Source organism: Gastrolobium bilobum, unplaced genomic scaffold (genome assembly GCF_033153095.1).
Source record: "Gastrolobium bilobum isolate Gb01-03AN ecotype WA unplaced genomic scaffold, APGP_CSIRO_Gbil_v1 utg7782, whole genome shotgun sequence".
Lineage (NCBI taxonomy): Eukaryota > Viridiplantae > Streptophyta > Magnoliopsida > Fabales > Fabaceae > Gastrolobium > Gastrolobium bilobum.
The window spans coordinates 388515-404184 of record NW_026899380.1 but is presented as its reverse complement, the minus strand read 5'-3'; the positions used below and the strand labels follow the sequence as shown (position 1 = coordinate 404184).

The 15670-nt window shown below is 32.9% G+C and overlaps 2 protein-coding genes across 2 annotated transcripts; one reads left to right on the top strand and one right to left on the bottom strand.

Moving 5' to 3' along the window:
- The first annotated feature begins 7443 nt into the window (after positions 1 to 7443).
- Positions 7444 to 8659, top strand: LOC133290110 (fasciclin-like arabinogalactan protein 2). Its single transcript, XM_061488175.1, has one exon. It carries the CDS (start codon positions 7454 to 7456, stop codon positions 8657 to 8659), a length of 1206 nt encoding a protein of 401 aa, XP_061344159.1. The 5' UTR covers positions 7444 to 7453.
- Positions 8660 to 10216: 1557 nt separating this feature from the next.
- Positions 10217 to 15252, bottom strand: LOC133290086 (nudix hydrolase 2-like). The gene is made up of 9 exons (XM_061488146.1): positions 15065 to 15252; positions 14779 to 14965; positions 14630 to 14695; positions 14394 to 14531; positions 12906 to 12983; positions 12778 to 12828; positions 11217 to 11251; positions 10941 to 11049; positions 10217 to 10681 (listed from the first exon to the last, which is right to left on the bottom strand). The coding sequence occupies exons 2-9, from the start codon at positions 14914 to 14916 to the stop codon at positions 10469 to 10471; spliced, it is 828 nt and encodes a 275-aa protein (XP_061344130.1). The 5' UTR covers positions 14917 to 14965; positions 15065 to 15252; the 3' UTR covers positions 10217 to 10468.
- Positions 15253 to 15670: the final 418 nt, after the last annotated feature.

Genomic DNA, 15670 nt, shown 5'->3' with positions numbered 1-15670 from the left:
CTTAAAGATTTTACTTAAACAAGTATTCAAACACCACTCTCACACCGTTTGATGAAGAGGGCCGAAAATCACATGTGTAGGTTCCTAGAGTTAACACTTTTTCCAAAGATTCTAAATTGGTTCTTTATGGATTCAATCTTCAACAAATTATCTAGCATACTCTAATCTTTGTTGACAACTTCATAATAATATCAACCCTTAAATTTCTACTAAGGCTGAGACATCCAAAAACAAAGGATTCAAGGTTTATTTTCAATTCCAACTCATTGTATCATGATTTAATCAATTCTAATGCATCTTTAACTTATGTATACCTCATTACAAACCTATGTAATCACTTTCATACCATTCATCATTCATAGGGCAGATTTGCCCTATAGGGATATCATCAAAATCTAGTGAACTTTACATCATTTTCTTCAACTTAATTCATCACAACACCTTCTTAATTCTTGATTTCTCTTAGCATTATTACAAACACCTACTGTGCATCTTTTTACACATAAAGGTCGAACCATACGGGGTTCCTTAATTCACCCTATGTGCAGATTTTTCAGCATACAACTAGAAGAATTCATCATTCAATAACAACAAACCATAATCCAATTAAATTCCAACATACAAACATCCTTTAACCTCCATAAAATTCATCCAAAACACATTATAAATATATTTTCCAGCCATGATTACAGCCATTAAAGATGAGTTTACATACCCTTAATTAACTTCTCTAGAAGCTAGAATACTTTCTCCAACAAGAAATAAAGAAGGCAGTCCCCTAAAACTCCCTTGACAAACTTGAGGTGGCAACCATGGAAGGGGAATATCTCACCAAATAAGGCTTCTTACAAGGCACTTTCACTTGGGGTATGATCTTAAGGTCCTACTCTACAAGTTCCACGAAAGGCTCAATGTCTAAAAATGAGTGTTTAAGGAAGCAAAAGCTTGCCCTTTCTCTCCAAAGAAGTTGGCTGCACATGGAAGGAAGGAAGGAAGAAAGAAAGAAAAGAGCGCGGATGACCACTTAGAGGGGACTGTCGACTTTTAAGAAAGAGAGCAACTAAATGGACATATAGTCATATATTTTTACTTTTATTTCTCCAAATGTCGATCTTTAAAAATATAATTTTTATATTCAATTTATGATAATATTAAAATTTAGTTTGTCGGAAATCTTAAAGAATTTCGTATACCAAATGCCTTAACCTTTTACACTTTTAACTTATCAAACTTAATTCTTAAAATTTTCTATTGATTACTTTAATTCTACAATCAACCTTTATATACATTAAAATATTAGACTGCAGGGAAAACATATATGCACTTAAAATGAATAGGAAATTTTACTAAGTTTGATGATATTTCATGATTTAATTATGAGAAAAGTGTTTATTTTTTTAAATGATATAACTTATGTCGTTTTACTCTCACAAAAAAGTGAGACCACACTTTTATATTTTTTTGTCAACTCTCTCTCCTCCTTTATCTATTTCTTTCTCTCACTTGAAATGACATAATTTTTTTTTTTGGTGAACGAAATGACACAACTTTACATCCTTTAAAATGATACACATTTTTCCTTTAATTATTTTTCCAAGTAATTTAACCTATTTCAATTTCTATTGGTTGTCATTTACACCACTTTTACTCATTTTTATAAATTAATCTTGATATCATTTCTTAACATTTAAAACATTTTAAGCCTATAAAATTTACCACACAATTTAATAAAAGTCTCAAAATTATATTTAGACCTAGTCTTGTTTAATTACTAAAATAACCCTAATCTTTTTCTACATTGACATATATGTCCTAAATTCTTATAATACACTTCATTGACTACTAAATGACTTGTTTGGCATGAGAGGCATTCTAACTCAAAAATATTGTTCCTCACATAATTAACTTATCATAATTCACATCAACACCTTAACCAATCCACAATTTACAAAGCTTTTTTTGAAGTTTATAAAATTTAATAATCGCACGACATCTTAAAATTTTAAAAGTATTGGTTGTTATAATGTCTTTCTCCATTTGTATTTGTTTCTCTCTGAACCCTATTTGTGACTGGTAAAGGTGAAATCTCGAGTCTCCCTTCGTCGTAAGTGGTCATTCTTTTTTCTTCTTTTTTCTTTGTTTTTATGGATGGAATCTCTACTTCTTTTTTTTAGAAAAAAATTTTATTTTACAATTATTTTAATTTTATAATTTTTTTGAAAACTTTACATTTCTGCCCATTGACCATGTTGGACACAATCAAAATCACATATCTAAATAGTCAACGTGTTCCAAAATGTTGACCGTATGTCGGTATCCGACACTTGTTCGACACACATTTTTCTGAAAAAATAACGAGTATGTGCTTCATAACTGAAAACAAATAGGAAGGGAGTGGAATATCTCTCAAACTAGGCCCGCAATTTTGGGTACCGAATATTTGAATACAAGTACTGCCGACCGGCTTAGAGACCAAGATGATCCCTCACTGACCAAAATTTCAACACAATGGTAATCAAAAATAAAAGATTCTCTTGAAGCACTATCTCGGCAATCGGACAATCCACACTTGACTGCAAAAAACAAGACATGAAGGCCGACTTATTACGGATCGGTTAGATTGTACCTACTCTCAACATTACATAATGCGGAGTGTGAATGGTCGGCTTAAGTACATTTACATCTTGGCACCCTGGCTTAGCAAGCTACCAAGCTGGGGGCTTATGTTCTAGCCGACCACTTTATAACCCCAGCAGATTGGGCCCAATATTATAGTCCATATCTAGAACGTTCTAGAGGGCACCCCATACTCTTACACTATGCCTATCGTGCACTGACAGTAGGGCAACATGCTTTGTCTCAAGGACAAGACAGGCTACAGGTAAGATAGCTCCCTAATACTCTCTCCCAGGCTGGATGAGTCTTCTCCTCTCTAAAAATACCCTCTTCTATAGTTGAAGAATGGACCTTCTCATCTTGCATCTTATGAGCTGTTACTACCATAGTCATTTCACACACCCCCTCCCCTCCCCTCCCTTTTTTTTTTATATATTGCACCTGCGAAGCTTCCATGGAACCATAGTTTCTACTTTGATTACTAAGAACACCCCTATATCAATATACTTACCTTCCATGAAATACATCTATGAACTACACAACAGTTCAACATGTATTACAACATTCACACCACGTGCTAGTCGATGAAGTTACTGTTTTACCTGAATGCTAAAACTTCATCAAACCTTGTCTCTATCTAAAAGAAGAAGAAAAAATAGTTGCATTAAACTTTAAAACGGTCCAAAAAACATGGAACAGATAAACTATAAATTACACTATCCTAACACTGTTGTATATTATCTAAAACATGCACCTTTTTTTTTCATTTTGCTTAATTTGTTGATGAGTCTTTGAGTTCAACTGCTTCAAAAACAAATCACATGCTATTAATTATTTTCTATATAGGCATACATCATAATAATATGCCAAAATATGAAGTCAAATTTCTGCCATGGGATTAACACGGATAAATTTGTCTGGTTTTGACATACGGGGACATGGATTGAGAGCACGAAATGAATACACCGTTTGGGTCTCTTATCTGCGTGTCATTGCGTATTGGACAACAAAATAGGGACCGACACGTGTCTCCATGTGTCTAATTTGTTTATTTGTTAGGATACTGCATAGACAACGTTACATATCAATTTAATTTCGCTCAACTTTTCATTTTGTTTTGTAACATATGATATACATCAAGACATTAAAACCTAGAAGCTTTTATAGAATTTAGTGTGTTTATTTATCCGTGTCAGTGGTCGATGTCCGTGATTCATAGAATTCATCAATTGGGATCCCAATCGCTATCTCTAAATAATATGAAGGGGTGTTTGGTATGAAAAATTTAATAAAATTCTTGGTAAAGTACTGTAGGTCAAATATATTTATCATGTTTGATATGTGTTTAATTTATCAAATATCAGTATATTATTTTACCAGTCAAAATGATTTTGTACTAGAGTCTGCAAAAAAAAAAAATGCACTTTCAAACATGGTATTTTTTTTATCTGCGTAAGGATAGACCCTTTTTCCAATTTTAAGACAAAAATGCCCTGAATAAACTTTTCGAAAATGGATTGCTAAAACGTATTTTCTGACTCTGATTAAAAATTTCAACATAATGGGTAATTTCATAATTTCTCTACACATTCCCATCAATATTTTACCATCAACCAAATATAGTATTAGTAAAAATAACTCAACTTTCCTAGAAAAATTGGCACCTACCAAACACCTTTTTGTAACTTACCCAAGCCAAAAAAAATTTCACCATATTCCGGGATATTTTTTTTCTCTGGTTATAAAAAATATCCCATATCAAATACTCTTTAAAGGGAAATTATGTGGTGGTTTTCCCACACTCAATATACCGATTTGCTATTGGATGGCAAGATTTTATCACTCGCTCGGGGCGTTTAGTTCCGTAGGGGGTTCCATTGGGTTTGAATCTCGCCCCTCCTCCAGCAAAATATGTTTTTTTTTTTGTAAAAAAAAAACAGAGTTTGGTCTCCAACCTTTGGGGAATTGTTAATTTTGAATATCAGATCATGTTGAATCAAAACTTTGCATCCTTATTATAGATGCATATACAAGGCATTAGAAGACGCATATACAAGACATGAGCTGTACAGATGGATATAAATGTAATAAATACAAATACAAGGTATGAGTTGTACAAACGGATAGAAACATAATAAATGCAAATATTTGAAGATGATTCAAAATATTTAAAATTGAATCGGACACCAATATTCGAAATTAATTCAAATATTTTTTTCCTTATCTTTTGCTCTAATACTCTCCCTCAAATTGGAACATGGAGGGAGGAGATCGAACCAATGTTTTTGTGAGAATATCGATTAGCCGTATAGCTGATTGAATGTAAGGTGGAGAAAGGATGCTCATTGCTCGCGAATGAAGTGACAATCCAATTCTATATATTTAAGGGGTGTATTGGATTAGGATTTTAAGGGGGTGTATTGGATTAGCATTTTCAAAGAATTTTTTTGAGCTAAAAAATCTTATAGATTTTAAAAGACTATTTAGACTTGGAGAGACTTTAAAGACTTTTTTAAAAGTCTTTTTTACAATCAAGATTTCATACGATTGGATTTTAAAGGATTTTAATAGAATTTATAAGATCTGAAAGGACAATATGGATTTATAAGATTTTAAAAAATCATATGAATTTTTAACAAACATTCAAAATTACAAGAGTCAATACAAATTAAAGGGAAATGTTATACTTACAATCTATTTTTATTTACAACATTTTACAACCATATCTTAACCGTTTATTTCCATCAATCAATGATTATCATTCATTGCAAATTAAATATCAATTAATGAGTTTGATTTGCGGAAATAATAACCATTGATTGACAGAAATCAACGGTTAAGATATGATTGTAAAAAGTTGTAAACAAAAATAGGTTGTAAGTATAATCTTCTCCATAAAAAAATAACAAAGAAATGCAATGAAATTAATAAAAAAAAGTAAAATCTAATATAATTTTCTCAATCAGTAAAACATAATATAATTTTTAACAAACATTCAAAATTACTAAACAACAGCTTTTCACATATCTAATGGGTTGAAAATTATCTTCTTCATTTGGTATCAAAGCTATGCATGTATAATTATAAGACCCTATTTTTTTTAATTATAAAAATAATTCTAAATTTGCATATAGAACCTAAAGTTCATGATAAAATTTCGTTTCGAATTTTTTGCAATTGATCTTGAAAACCTTGGGGTTTTTGTTTTACGTGATGAGAGTTTTCTAACCATATATCATATGCATATTTTCATTGAAAATTCTATGAAAATTTCGAATCTGAAATTTTTGGTTTAATTACATGAAAGTTTAAAAAATTTCTCAATTTTTTTTCAATCGATACATGAAACCTTAAATTGCTTTGAGGCTTTTGAGAAACAAGCTTTTAGTTATCTATTGATACAAAAATTATTTGAAATTGTTTCCTATAGTGAAGGAATTTCGTTCATGAATGTATTGTTACGAAATATAGGGTTCATATTATAAAAGTTTCAATCTTTCTTTAAATTGATATTGTTTCATTGATGTAAAACGAAAATTGGTTTGAGAGTTTTAGTTTCCCTGTTATTTTTTCACTGTTTTATGTTGTTTGTACCAAGAAAAATCGTGACCCATAGCTTGAAAAATCACTTTTTAAACTTCCAAAATTTCTAAAAAATGGCTAAAAAATATGTTATTTTTGAGATAAATTATATTAAAATCTTGTTGGATTGTTGTTTCTGGGTTATTTTGTGATAAAAATCGCTCAAAAATATGCTTTTTTTTAGTTTTGACGAAGCTTCCATGGCGGAACCCAATTTTGAGCAGTCAATCTGCCAAAGGAAGAAGAAATCACTACAATAGAAGAATCTCAAGAAATCCTAGGGGTTATGGTGAGATTGTGAGAAAAGCATCTTATTTATATTTTTCACAAAGTCTCACTAAATCCACACAAATAGAAAATCCTTTAAAATCGTCGGATTTTTGAATACCACGAGATTGTGATTCCATTGTTTAAAATCCTGATTGAATACCAAACGGATTTGGACGGATTCTAAAATAATCCTTTAAAATCATAATCGAATAGCACGTGACTTTTTTTCAATCCATTAAAATCCTAATCGAATACCAACAGAATTTTTTTTTTCCAAAAACAATCTATTAAATTTTCTTGAAATCTCAATCCAATACACTCATCCAATACACTCGTGCTCATTAAAAACAAGGTTGGCAGTAATATGCAAAGATTATCAGAATCATCAAATCTATGATGAGTCTGTCCTACCTAATTCCAACCTGGCATTATTTGTCAGCACACAATCATACAGCAAATTAACACAAATTTGTTGGAAATCGACAATCACACAGAATCGAGAAAACAGAAAAAGAGATAAGAGTAGAGAGATTGACACGATGATTTACCTTGGTTCACCCAATATAGGCTACGTCCAGCTTGTCTGTACTATATTCACCTCACCGCCACTCGTTACAAGTCTCTCGGTTTACAAGGCAAATATAAATAGGATTACAAGAAACCCTAACAGCAGCTATTCAAGGGCCCAAGCCCAAACTGTTAAGAAAATTACAATAGAAACAGAGGCCTAAACATTACCTAGCCTCTACGGGCCGGGGGGCGCTGCCCCCCGGACCCCCGCCCGCTCTCCTGAGAACGGGACCTCAGTTGTCTTTCTGCTGACCCCGACAATTAGGGCCAACATCATCGTGTGAAGTATGAGCCATACCCAACAAAATTAACACCACACGCTCACAAAGAGACATGTACTAAAGCTGAGTTATAAAAACACACACCACTCTCCTCACTTCTCCTTGCTTGACCCTTCCATCCCTAATCCTCCAAAATGAAGCAAGCACCACTTGTCACTTCCACTCTTGTGTTCTTCCTCACAGCACTTCTTTCCTTCACTGCCAATGGCCATAACATCACTCTCATACTTGCCCAAAACCCTGAATTCTCCACCTTCAACCACTACCTCACCGCCACACACCTCGCCGGAGAAATCAACCGCCGCCGCACCATCACCGTCCTTGCCATGGACAATGCCGCCATGTCATCTCTCTTGGACAAACACCTCTCTATCTACACCTTAAAAAATGTCCTCGCCCTCCATGTATTAGTGGATTACTTTGGTATCACAAAACTTCACCAAATCACAAACAGAACCACTCTTGTTTCCACTATGTTTCAGGCAACAGGAGAAGCTGCTGGCACTTCAGGTTACGTGAACATCACAAACCTTAAAGGAGGGAAAGTTGGGTTTGGCGCAGAAGACAACGATGGACAACTCCATTCATTCTATGTCAAATCTGTTAAGGACATTACATATGACATCTCTATCCTTCAAATTAGTCAAGCTTTGAGTTCTGCTGAAGCTGAAGCACCAACAGCAGCACCCAGCGAAATCGACCTAATCTCAATCATGTCCAAACAAGATTGCCAAGCTTTTGCAGATTTGTTGAGAGCTTCACAAGCTCTTCCTTCGTTTAATGAAAACGTTGATGGGGGTTTAACCGTTTTCTGTCCAACTGACAAAGCCGTCAACGGTTTCGCCCCCAAGTACAAGATTCTCACGGACGCTCAGAAGGTGTCATTGTTGTTATATCATGGTGTTCCTGTTTACCAGTCCTTACAAATGTTGAAATCAAATAATGGTGTCATGAGTACTTTGGCTACTCAAGGAGCCAACAAGTACGATTTCACAGTGCAAAATGATGGGGAAGATGTGAAACTTGATACAAAAGTTGACACAGCAAACATTGTAGGGACATTGATAGACCAAGACCCTTTTGTGGCTTATAAGATTGACAATGTTTTGTTGCCTAGAGAGTTGTTTAAGGAGACAGTAGAAGAAGCACCTGCAGAGTCTCCTAAGCCAGCAAAGAACAAGAATGGGGAAGCAGCGGATGCACCAGCAGATGGGCCAGGAGCAGAAGCAGATGATCAGAAAGCTGATGATGATGATAATAATGGGGTAAGTGGATTGAACAATGGGTTCAGATTCATCATCGTGTTGTTAAATTTGTTTATTGGGGTTTTGGTTCTATAATTGCTTGCAATTTGCATGCCATGAAGTGATCATTCTATGGTCAATGTTCATGTTAGAGATTCTTTTCTTTTCCTTTGATATTATTTATGAAGGAAATAAAACGGTGACACGACAAGTTTGAGGCACTGCACTGTCCTTTTTTTTCTGAATTATTGAATTGGCCTTTTTTTTTTCCAGTGTGGGTAGATCAGTATTTAGTTTATATTAATCAATACTCATATGATTCGATGAATGCATTTTATTTTATTTTTGGACATATGAAGTGTACTTTTTTGATATAAAGTTGAAACGAGGTTTAAACAAATCATCTTGCGTTAATTCTTTTATCACTATGTCATTTGTAGTTGCCTAGTCAGGTGAAGATTATGTAACTTGATGAAAATTTCTCTTATTTCCTCTTATTCATTTTTTAATTGCATCTCCCTTTGATTGAATGATATAGTATGATAAATATGGCCACCTAACAAACGTGTACGGTTTACTGATATAGTAACTTGGGCAAAACGGAAAATTTCTTCTTCTTTTTTTCCTTAGTATGAAAAAATGGAACTTCAAAAAGTAAAATCTGGTCTAGCTACCCATAACTTGAAACAAAATAAAATAAAATAAAAAGACAAATATTATTTAAGATTGTAATTAAAGTAAATAGAAAAAAAATTTGTATGCACCGAATGTATCTAATTGAGTACATTTTTTTTTTCAAAAAGAAAAAAATTCAAAATGTAAGGAAAAAAATTTCAAAGTTGTGAAATTTTTTTCAATTATAAAAAAATGAAGCACCCACTTGGGTACTCCTATAGTACCAAAGTTTTGAATAGAGTAAGCATTGAAAAAAATAATAAAGAAAAAAAATGCCAATCCCAAACCAAAGATAAAAAGAAATAAAAAAGCCGATAATCACATATAAAAGACGTAAATAATTAAAAGAAGAGTCTTATTAATCTCATATTGTTAGAGACATCTTATCTCATGTCATAGAAATAAATATGTGGATCTTTTTATAAAATGTAGGCCCCAAATGTTTATCTCGATGACATGAGACATAATGTCTCTATCAACATGAAAAAATATTTTCATAATGAATGAGTTCAAGAAAAGTTATACATTAGACACTTTGTCTGAATCCAGTGCATTCATAAACTTTGCGCTTGGTTTATATTATTTTAGTTTCTATTTAAATCTAGAGTAGAGTTATATCGACAAATTTTTTTTTTACAAACTTACAAACTACACTATATCTGACCAATAATACTATACTTAAGAGTGTATTTGTAAGAGTTTGTAAAGAAAAAGTTTGTAAATATAACACTACCCTGTATGATTAGAATTTAATACAATTTTAACAATGTGGAACTTCACTCCTGAAGCTTTCATCCCAATAATATATTGGTGTCAAAAGAATAAAAAATAGGAAGAGGACATAACATATTATTCAGGACAGCAAGAAAATGCCGTTGCTCAAAGAATACAATGAAATTTACACCACCACTCTTCTTCTCCAGAGAACGTCTCTGGCCTACTATCTCTCTCTTGATTACAAAATTCTCAATCCTTTTTCTTCCCTCCCTCTCCCTATTCTCAAACAAGTAGGAATATCCTAGTTGATTGGGATATTCCTAATTGCATTTATTTATTTTGTTCTCCTGCCTACTTGGTCTGAACATTTATTTTTTCTTCTAACATAGGTGGGATTTATTAGGAGTTTCCTTAAAATTTCTTAGTATTCTATGACATCATTCCCTTTAAATTAAAGCTCAATAAGTATATGTCAAGCTTACAAGGGTCTGACAAGGGGCTAACAAGTATATGTCAAGCTTGCTCATGTTTGGAAGCTAACAAGGGGCTAGCATCCCGGTTGTTAAAGTACAGATATGTTTTTTTGCCAGAAGATGTATGAGTAAGTACGGTAGAAAAGCCAGTGTAGTTGCCATCCAACTTTGATAAGCATATTTTCGTAATAAAGTCAAAGAGCTCATTTTCTTGCACAAAAGGCTGGGCTGCATAATCTTCAACTGGCATCCACTGAATAGAAATACAAACGATGTCAGAATGTTCGCTACTGTAGTTACAAAGAATCATAATAAAGATAAGCGGCAGTAGTTTGAAAGAATCAAAATCTTTCGGGTATCAATGGCATGATAGGTATCAATGGCATGATAGATTATCAGTATGCAGCCTTGGAAACATTTAAATGAAGAATGAAAGCTACATGTTCGAAACTTAGAATGCTACTCTACTGAAAATTAGTGAAATCCATTTCAATTGACCAAACAGCATGTACCTGAGCTGCCACAATTTCTGAAGCTTGACTCTGAATGTCAAAGGATTGAGGTTGCAACATGCAAACAAAGAACAAATCTGATTTCTCGAAGAAAGACTTATGGCTTTGCCTGATACCAAAAAGACAAAGACGGTGAAGGACAGACAATATTAATTTAGATTTCAGAGAACAAAATAGTGCAAATTATATGCATAACAACATGATGGTTCTTGTGTAAAAATGCAGATGCTTTTTTGACAGAACACCACATGCTAGTCGATGAAGTTACTGTTTTACCTGAATGCCAAAACTTCAACAAACTTCGTCTCTATCTAAAAGAAGAATAAAAGAATAGTTGCATTAGACTTTGAAAGTTTCCAAAAAACATGGAACAGATAAACTATAAATTACACTCTCCTAACACTGTTGTGTATTATCTTAAAAATACACCCTCTTTTTTTTTCTTTTTCTTTTTTCATTTTGCTTAATCTGTTGAGTCTCTGAGTTCAATTGCTTCTAAACAAATCACATTCTTTAAATATTTTCTATACAAGACATACATCATAATAATATACCAAGTATGAAGACAAATTTCTGCCATGGGATTAACACAAGATTAATTTGTCTGGTTTTAATATACGGGGACATGAATTGAGGTCTAATTCATCATATAAAAGCACGAACACACCGTTTGTGTCTTATCGGCGTGTCATTGCGTGCTGCACGTGTCTCCATGTGTCTAATTTTTTTATTTATTCGAAATGGCTATGACATAGTACTGGTAGCCGTAGGATACGTCATGGCCATATAAAATTTGAAAAATACAATAAAATATGTATTGCGAAAACTGTTTCGAATCTTTCGATACGGATTGGATAATGCTTAACTGAATTAAATCGGCTTGGGTACCGATAATAAAATTGAAAAAAAAAAAGTTAGGTCTGTTTTCGAAAATTTTATTAGAAAATAAATTAGTGAAATGTGCTTTTGTTACATATCAATTTAATTTCGCCCAACTTTAATTTTAATTATTTATACTAGGCTCGGATACCGATTATTTGTTGTTACATATGTCTCAATAAAATTGAAAAAAAAAATTATACTTAATTTTAATTATTTATTCCCTTGTATGTGTGTAACATGATCATGTCCCAATATAAATGTACCTTTAGTTCAAAAATACATAATATCTTGCTTGGGTTTAAAAGCACCAAAATACATAATATACATGGTATTAGTTGAGTACTTGAATTAAAATTTGCTAAATAATATTATTCAATTTTAAATATTTTAAAAAAAAGTGTAATTCGAAATTTCAAGCTTTAAAACAAGTTTATGGTTTGTAATGCTAGAAGAAATTCCAGCTAATAAAGAGAAAATTAAAAATTCACAAAAAATAATAAATGACAAAATAAAGAAGCATATTCCTTTTTTTTTTTTTGGGTGCAATTGGAATTTGGAAACAAAGTTTTTTTTTGTTTTCTGAAAGGAAACAAAGTCTTTGATTATAAGCAGAAAAGCTAGAGGACATGATAAAGGAAACAAAACAACGATAAAAGGACATCATGGTATATCAATTATTTATTAAAGTATAATAAATACACACATGAATTATGCTCCTCTTTATAATATTTTTCATCTTTATATTTAAAACTAAGTTTTGTAAAGGAAATGATAAAATTAATTAAAGGTTAGTTTTTTTTTTCTTTTTGAATATAATTAACGGTATAACTATCTGTTAGAGAATGAGAAAATGGAGGGTAATGTATAATTAAGTTTAAAAGTTGTTATTATTTTGACAAACTTCAAGCGGAACGCAATTTACTCTGCACTATATATTGGTTATGTGTGTACTTACCCCCGTCTCTTCTTTGACTTCTCTAATTGCAGCATTACAAATATCCTCACCCTGCAAAAGGAATTAAAATGTATCAAAATATAATTTTAGAAAGTATAATAATTTGATCTGTAATCATTTTGATATACTTCATTAACAGCTCCTGTAGGCATCTTCCATACACCTGTGCCCCTGAACTTGCCACCGGTTTCCTGAACCACAAGCACCTATCAAATGAAACAAGACAGTTTTAACATCATAACATATTAAGGAAGCTGAATGATCACTGAACAAAATACCAGATTTTATTTAGCAATAAGAGAGTAGTAGGATAACCACAGAATGAAGGCTGAGATGGACTACAGGTTGATGATCAAAGGGAACAAGTTGAACAAAGAAAAAAAGTTACTCCCTGGAAATATGGGGTTCACTCTAGCCCAAAAGGTCTGAAGTAGTCAACGAAAAAATTTAACTGCAGACGCAGAATGTCTTGTAGTGAAAGCTATACAAAATCTTACGGGCCGTTTGGTAGGAGGCAAATTTCCAAATGCCTAGGATTCTGAATTGGTAGTCTAAGATTGCAATGTTTGGTATCCAAAAAATTAAAATTATCTTGGGAAACAAATTTTTCGGGATTTCCATCCATAGTGCAAAAGTGTACCAAAATTCCAACCTCAAAATACCAAAAATAAGTTGGAATTCTTCTTTTCCAAAAGAAATGGAACAAAAAGTGCAAACAATAGACCAAAATAACCCTATTGATGCATTGTGTCATATCCTTCTGAACATACAAAGGGTAAATGTGTGAGGTCATGTTTCATTCCTACTAATATTTCACAATCAACCAAATACATACTCAGTAAATTTAAGCATAAAATCTCGGGAAGATCTGACCTTACCAAACACTTTTTTAGTAAAATTTCTGAAGAATTTATTTTCCACTATATTGCAGTAAAAAAAAATTTCTCAGATAAATAAAAATTTATCTTCTATCAAACACCTCCTAAAAGTTTGAGACAGAGGAATTTAATCACTAACATTTTTTAACACGCGTCCTTACATGAAGACTTGTACTTTCGTGCACGAAAGGAGAAGGACCAAATTCAACTGTGATTTTTCAGGTGTTCCAGAAATTATACCATAGTAGATTTCCAGGTGCTTTCAAAAGCTTAACATATTATAAGACACAATATTTAAACATTCACCATAATTTTTATTTTATTTTGACTATCACGCGTTAATTTCTTTGCAAGAAAATAAGCTCCATGCAGAAGTCATAAGACTGGTCTAAGATATGTTTGTAACATGTAAGTTTCAAGATGTGGAAAAGTACAGTCAAAGTTGTGTTATTTTCCCAATATACTTCGCAGGCAGCAAAATTTGAACTTCAAAAATCCATGATGAACAGCGGGAAAAAAGAAATTGCTAAACCAGTGAAAATTGGAAAACAAAAACAAAGGAAAATTGCGTCCCTTTAAAATGAGCTGAAAAAGATATGCTTACAAATACATCTACCCTTGAATTTGAGTGAATTAAAATAACCATATGCTTTAAATGAAATTAAGAACAGATAATCCTTACTCGTATATTTAAGATAAACAAACTTCAAAAAGCTTTTTTCAACAAAGAAAGATTACCTCCCTCTTGTTGTTGATGACAAAAGCACCAACACCGACGCGATGTGAAGCATTTGCGGGAAGGCTATCAGGAGTATCAGGAATCCAATATACAAGCATCAAGTAATCTGGTTCAGCGTGGTGGTACCTAAATCCAGCCTGCAAAATAAGCATGAGAATCATCATAATAAAATGGCTTCTTAGGATTCAGTCACTCAGGCATTTTATCAGCTATGTTGCAGAAAATATATATTTACCTTCACCGCAGAATCAACAAGATTTGAATGTTGAATGGGCAACTTGATCCACACTCCCTTCTTTCCCTTAAAAACACGTTTCGAATAAATGATATAACAGGGATGGTGATTAGTAACTAGATTACTGAATTGCAGCATTGAAAACCTACCTGTTGCCTCAAATTTGAAATTTTAGCTTCCAAAATAGAAGGAAAGAGCATAGGATCAAGAGGCCCTTCCACGTTTAGAAGAACTCCTCCATGTTGATCCTCGACTGCACTCAGTAATTCAATGGTTTCGCCTTCCATTTAGTGGTATGTTTTTTTGGGAAAAGGAAACGGCTCTTATAATTGAAACCTAAAAGGGATCACAAATTAACAATGGCAAAGCTCAAATAAAACTCGTTTAACCTACCAAAAGGAAAAAAAAAACTCGTTTAGTTTGCTGAGCAAATACCGTGTTATCTTGAGAGGTTGAAGGGAGAAGAGAGCAATAATTTATAATCAGCGAAATAAGCTTCAGGGGTTGGACTTTTGGTTTGTTGAACGGTTTTCTTTTCCATCTCAGAAAACGCAATGCAATGCAGCACAGAGCGATGCGATGAAAACTCAGCCGTCCCCATTGAATATTCAATTCAGGGTGCGTTTTACAAGAATAGTCATTCAAGAAAAACCATTTGGTATTCAATGCTCCCCTTCCTCATAAGTTTCATACAACTATCATCAACACGCGACTCGGTTTGCTATTTCAAATTTGTTTCCAAAACTATCTCTAACTTTTTCCTTTTAAGGGAAAAGTATTCGTGTTTTTTTATGTAGAAATTGTTTTTACGTCAAAAGTTACTAGAATATCACGAGAATTGTCAATGTGACCCAATAACTCAACCCGTCTCCTAGCGGATTATAATGCTACCTCGAGCCTAACTTACGTAGGGACCACCATCAATGATATAAGCGGATCAAATATACTAAATAGGCCGAACATCAACATCATTGTTAACTCAAAACTTTAAGGTTGGGTTCATGGGTCCTCCCACTTATATACTTTTCACCTAGCTCATAT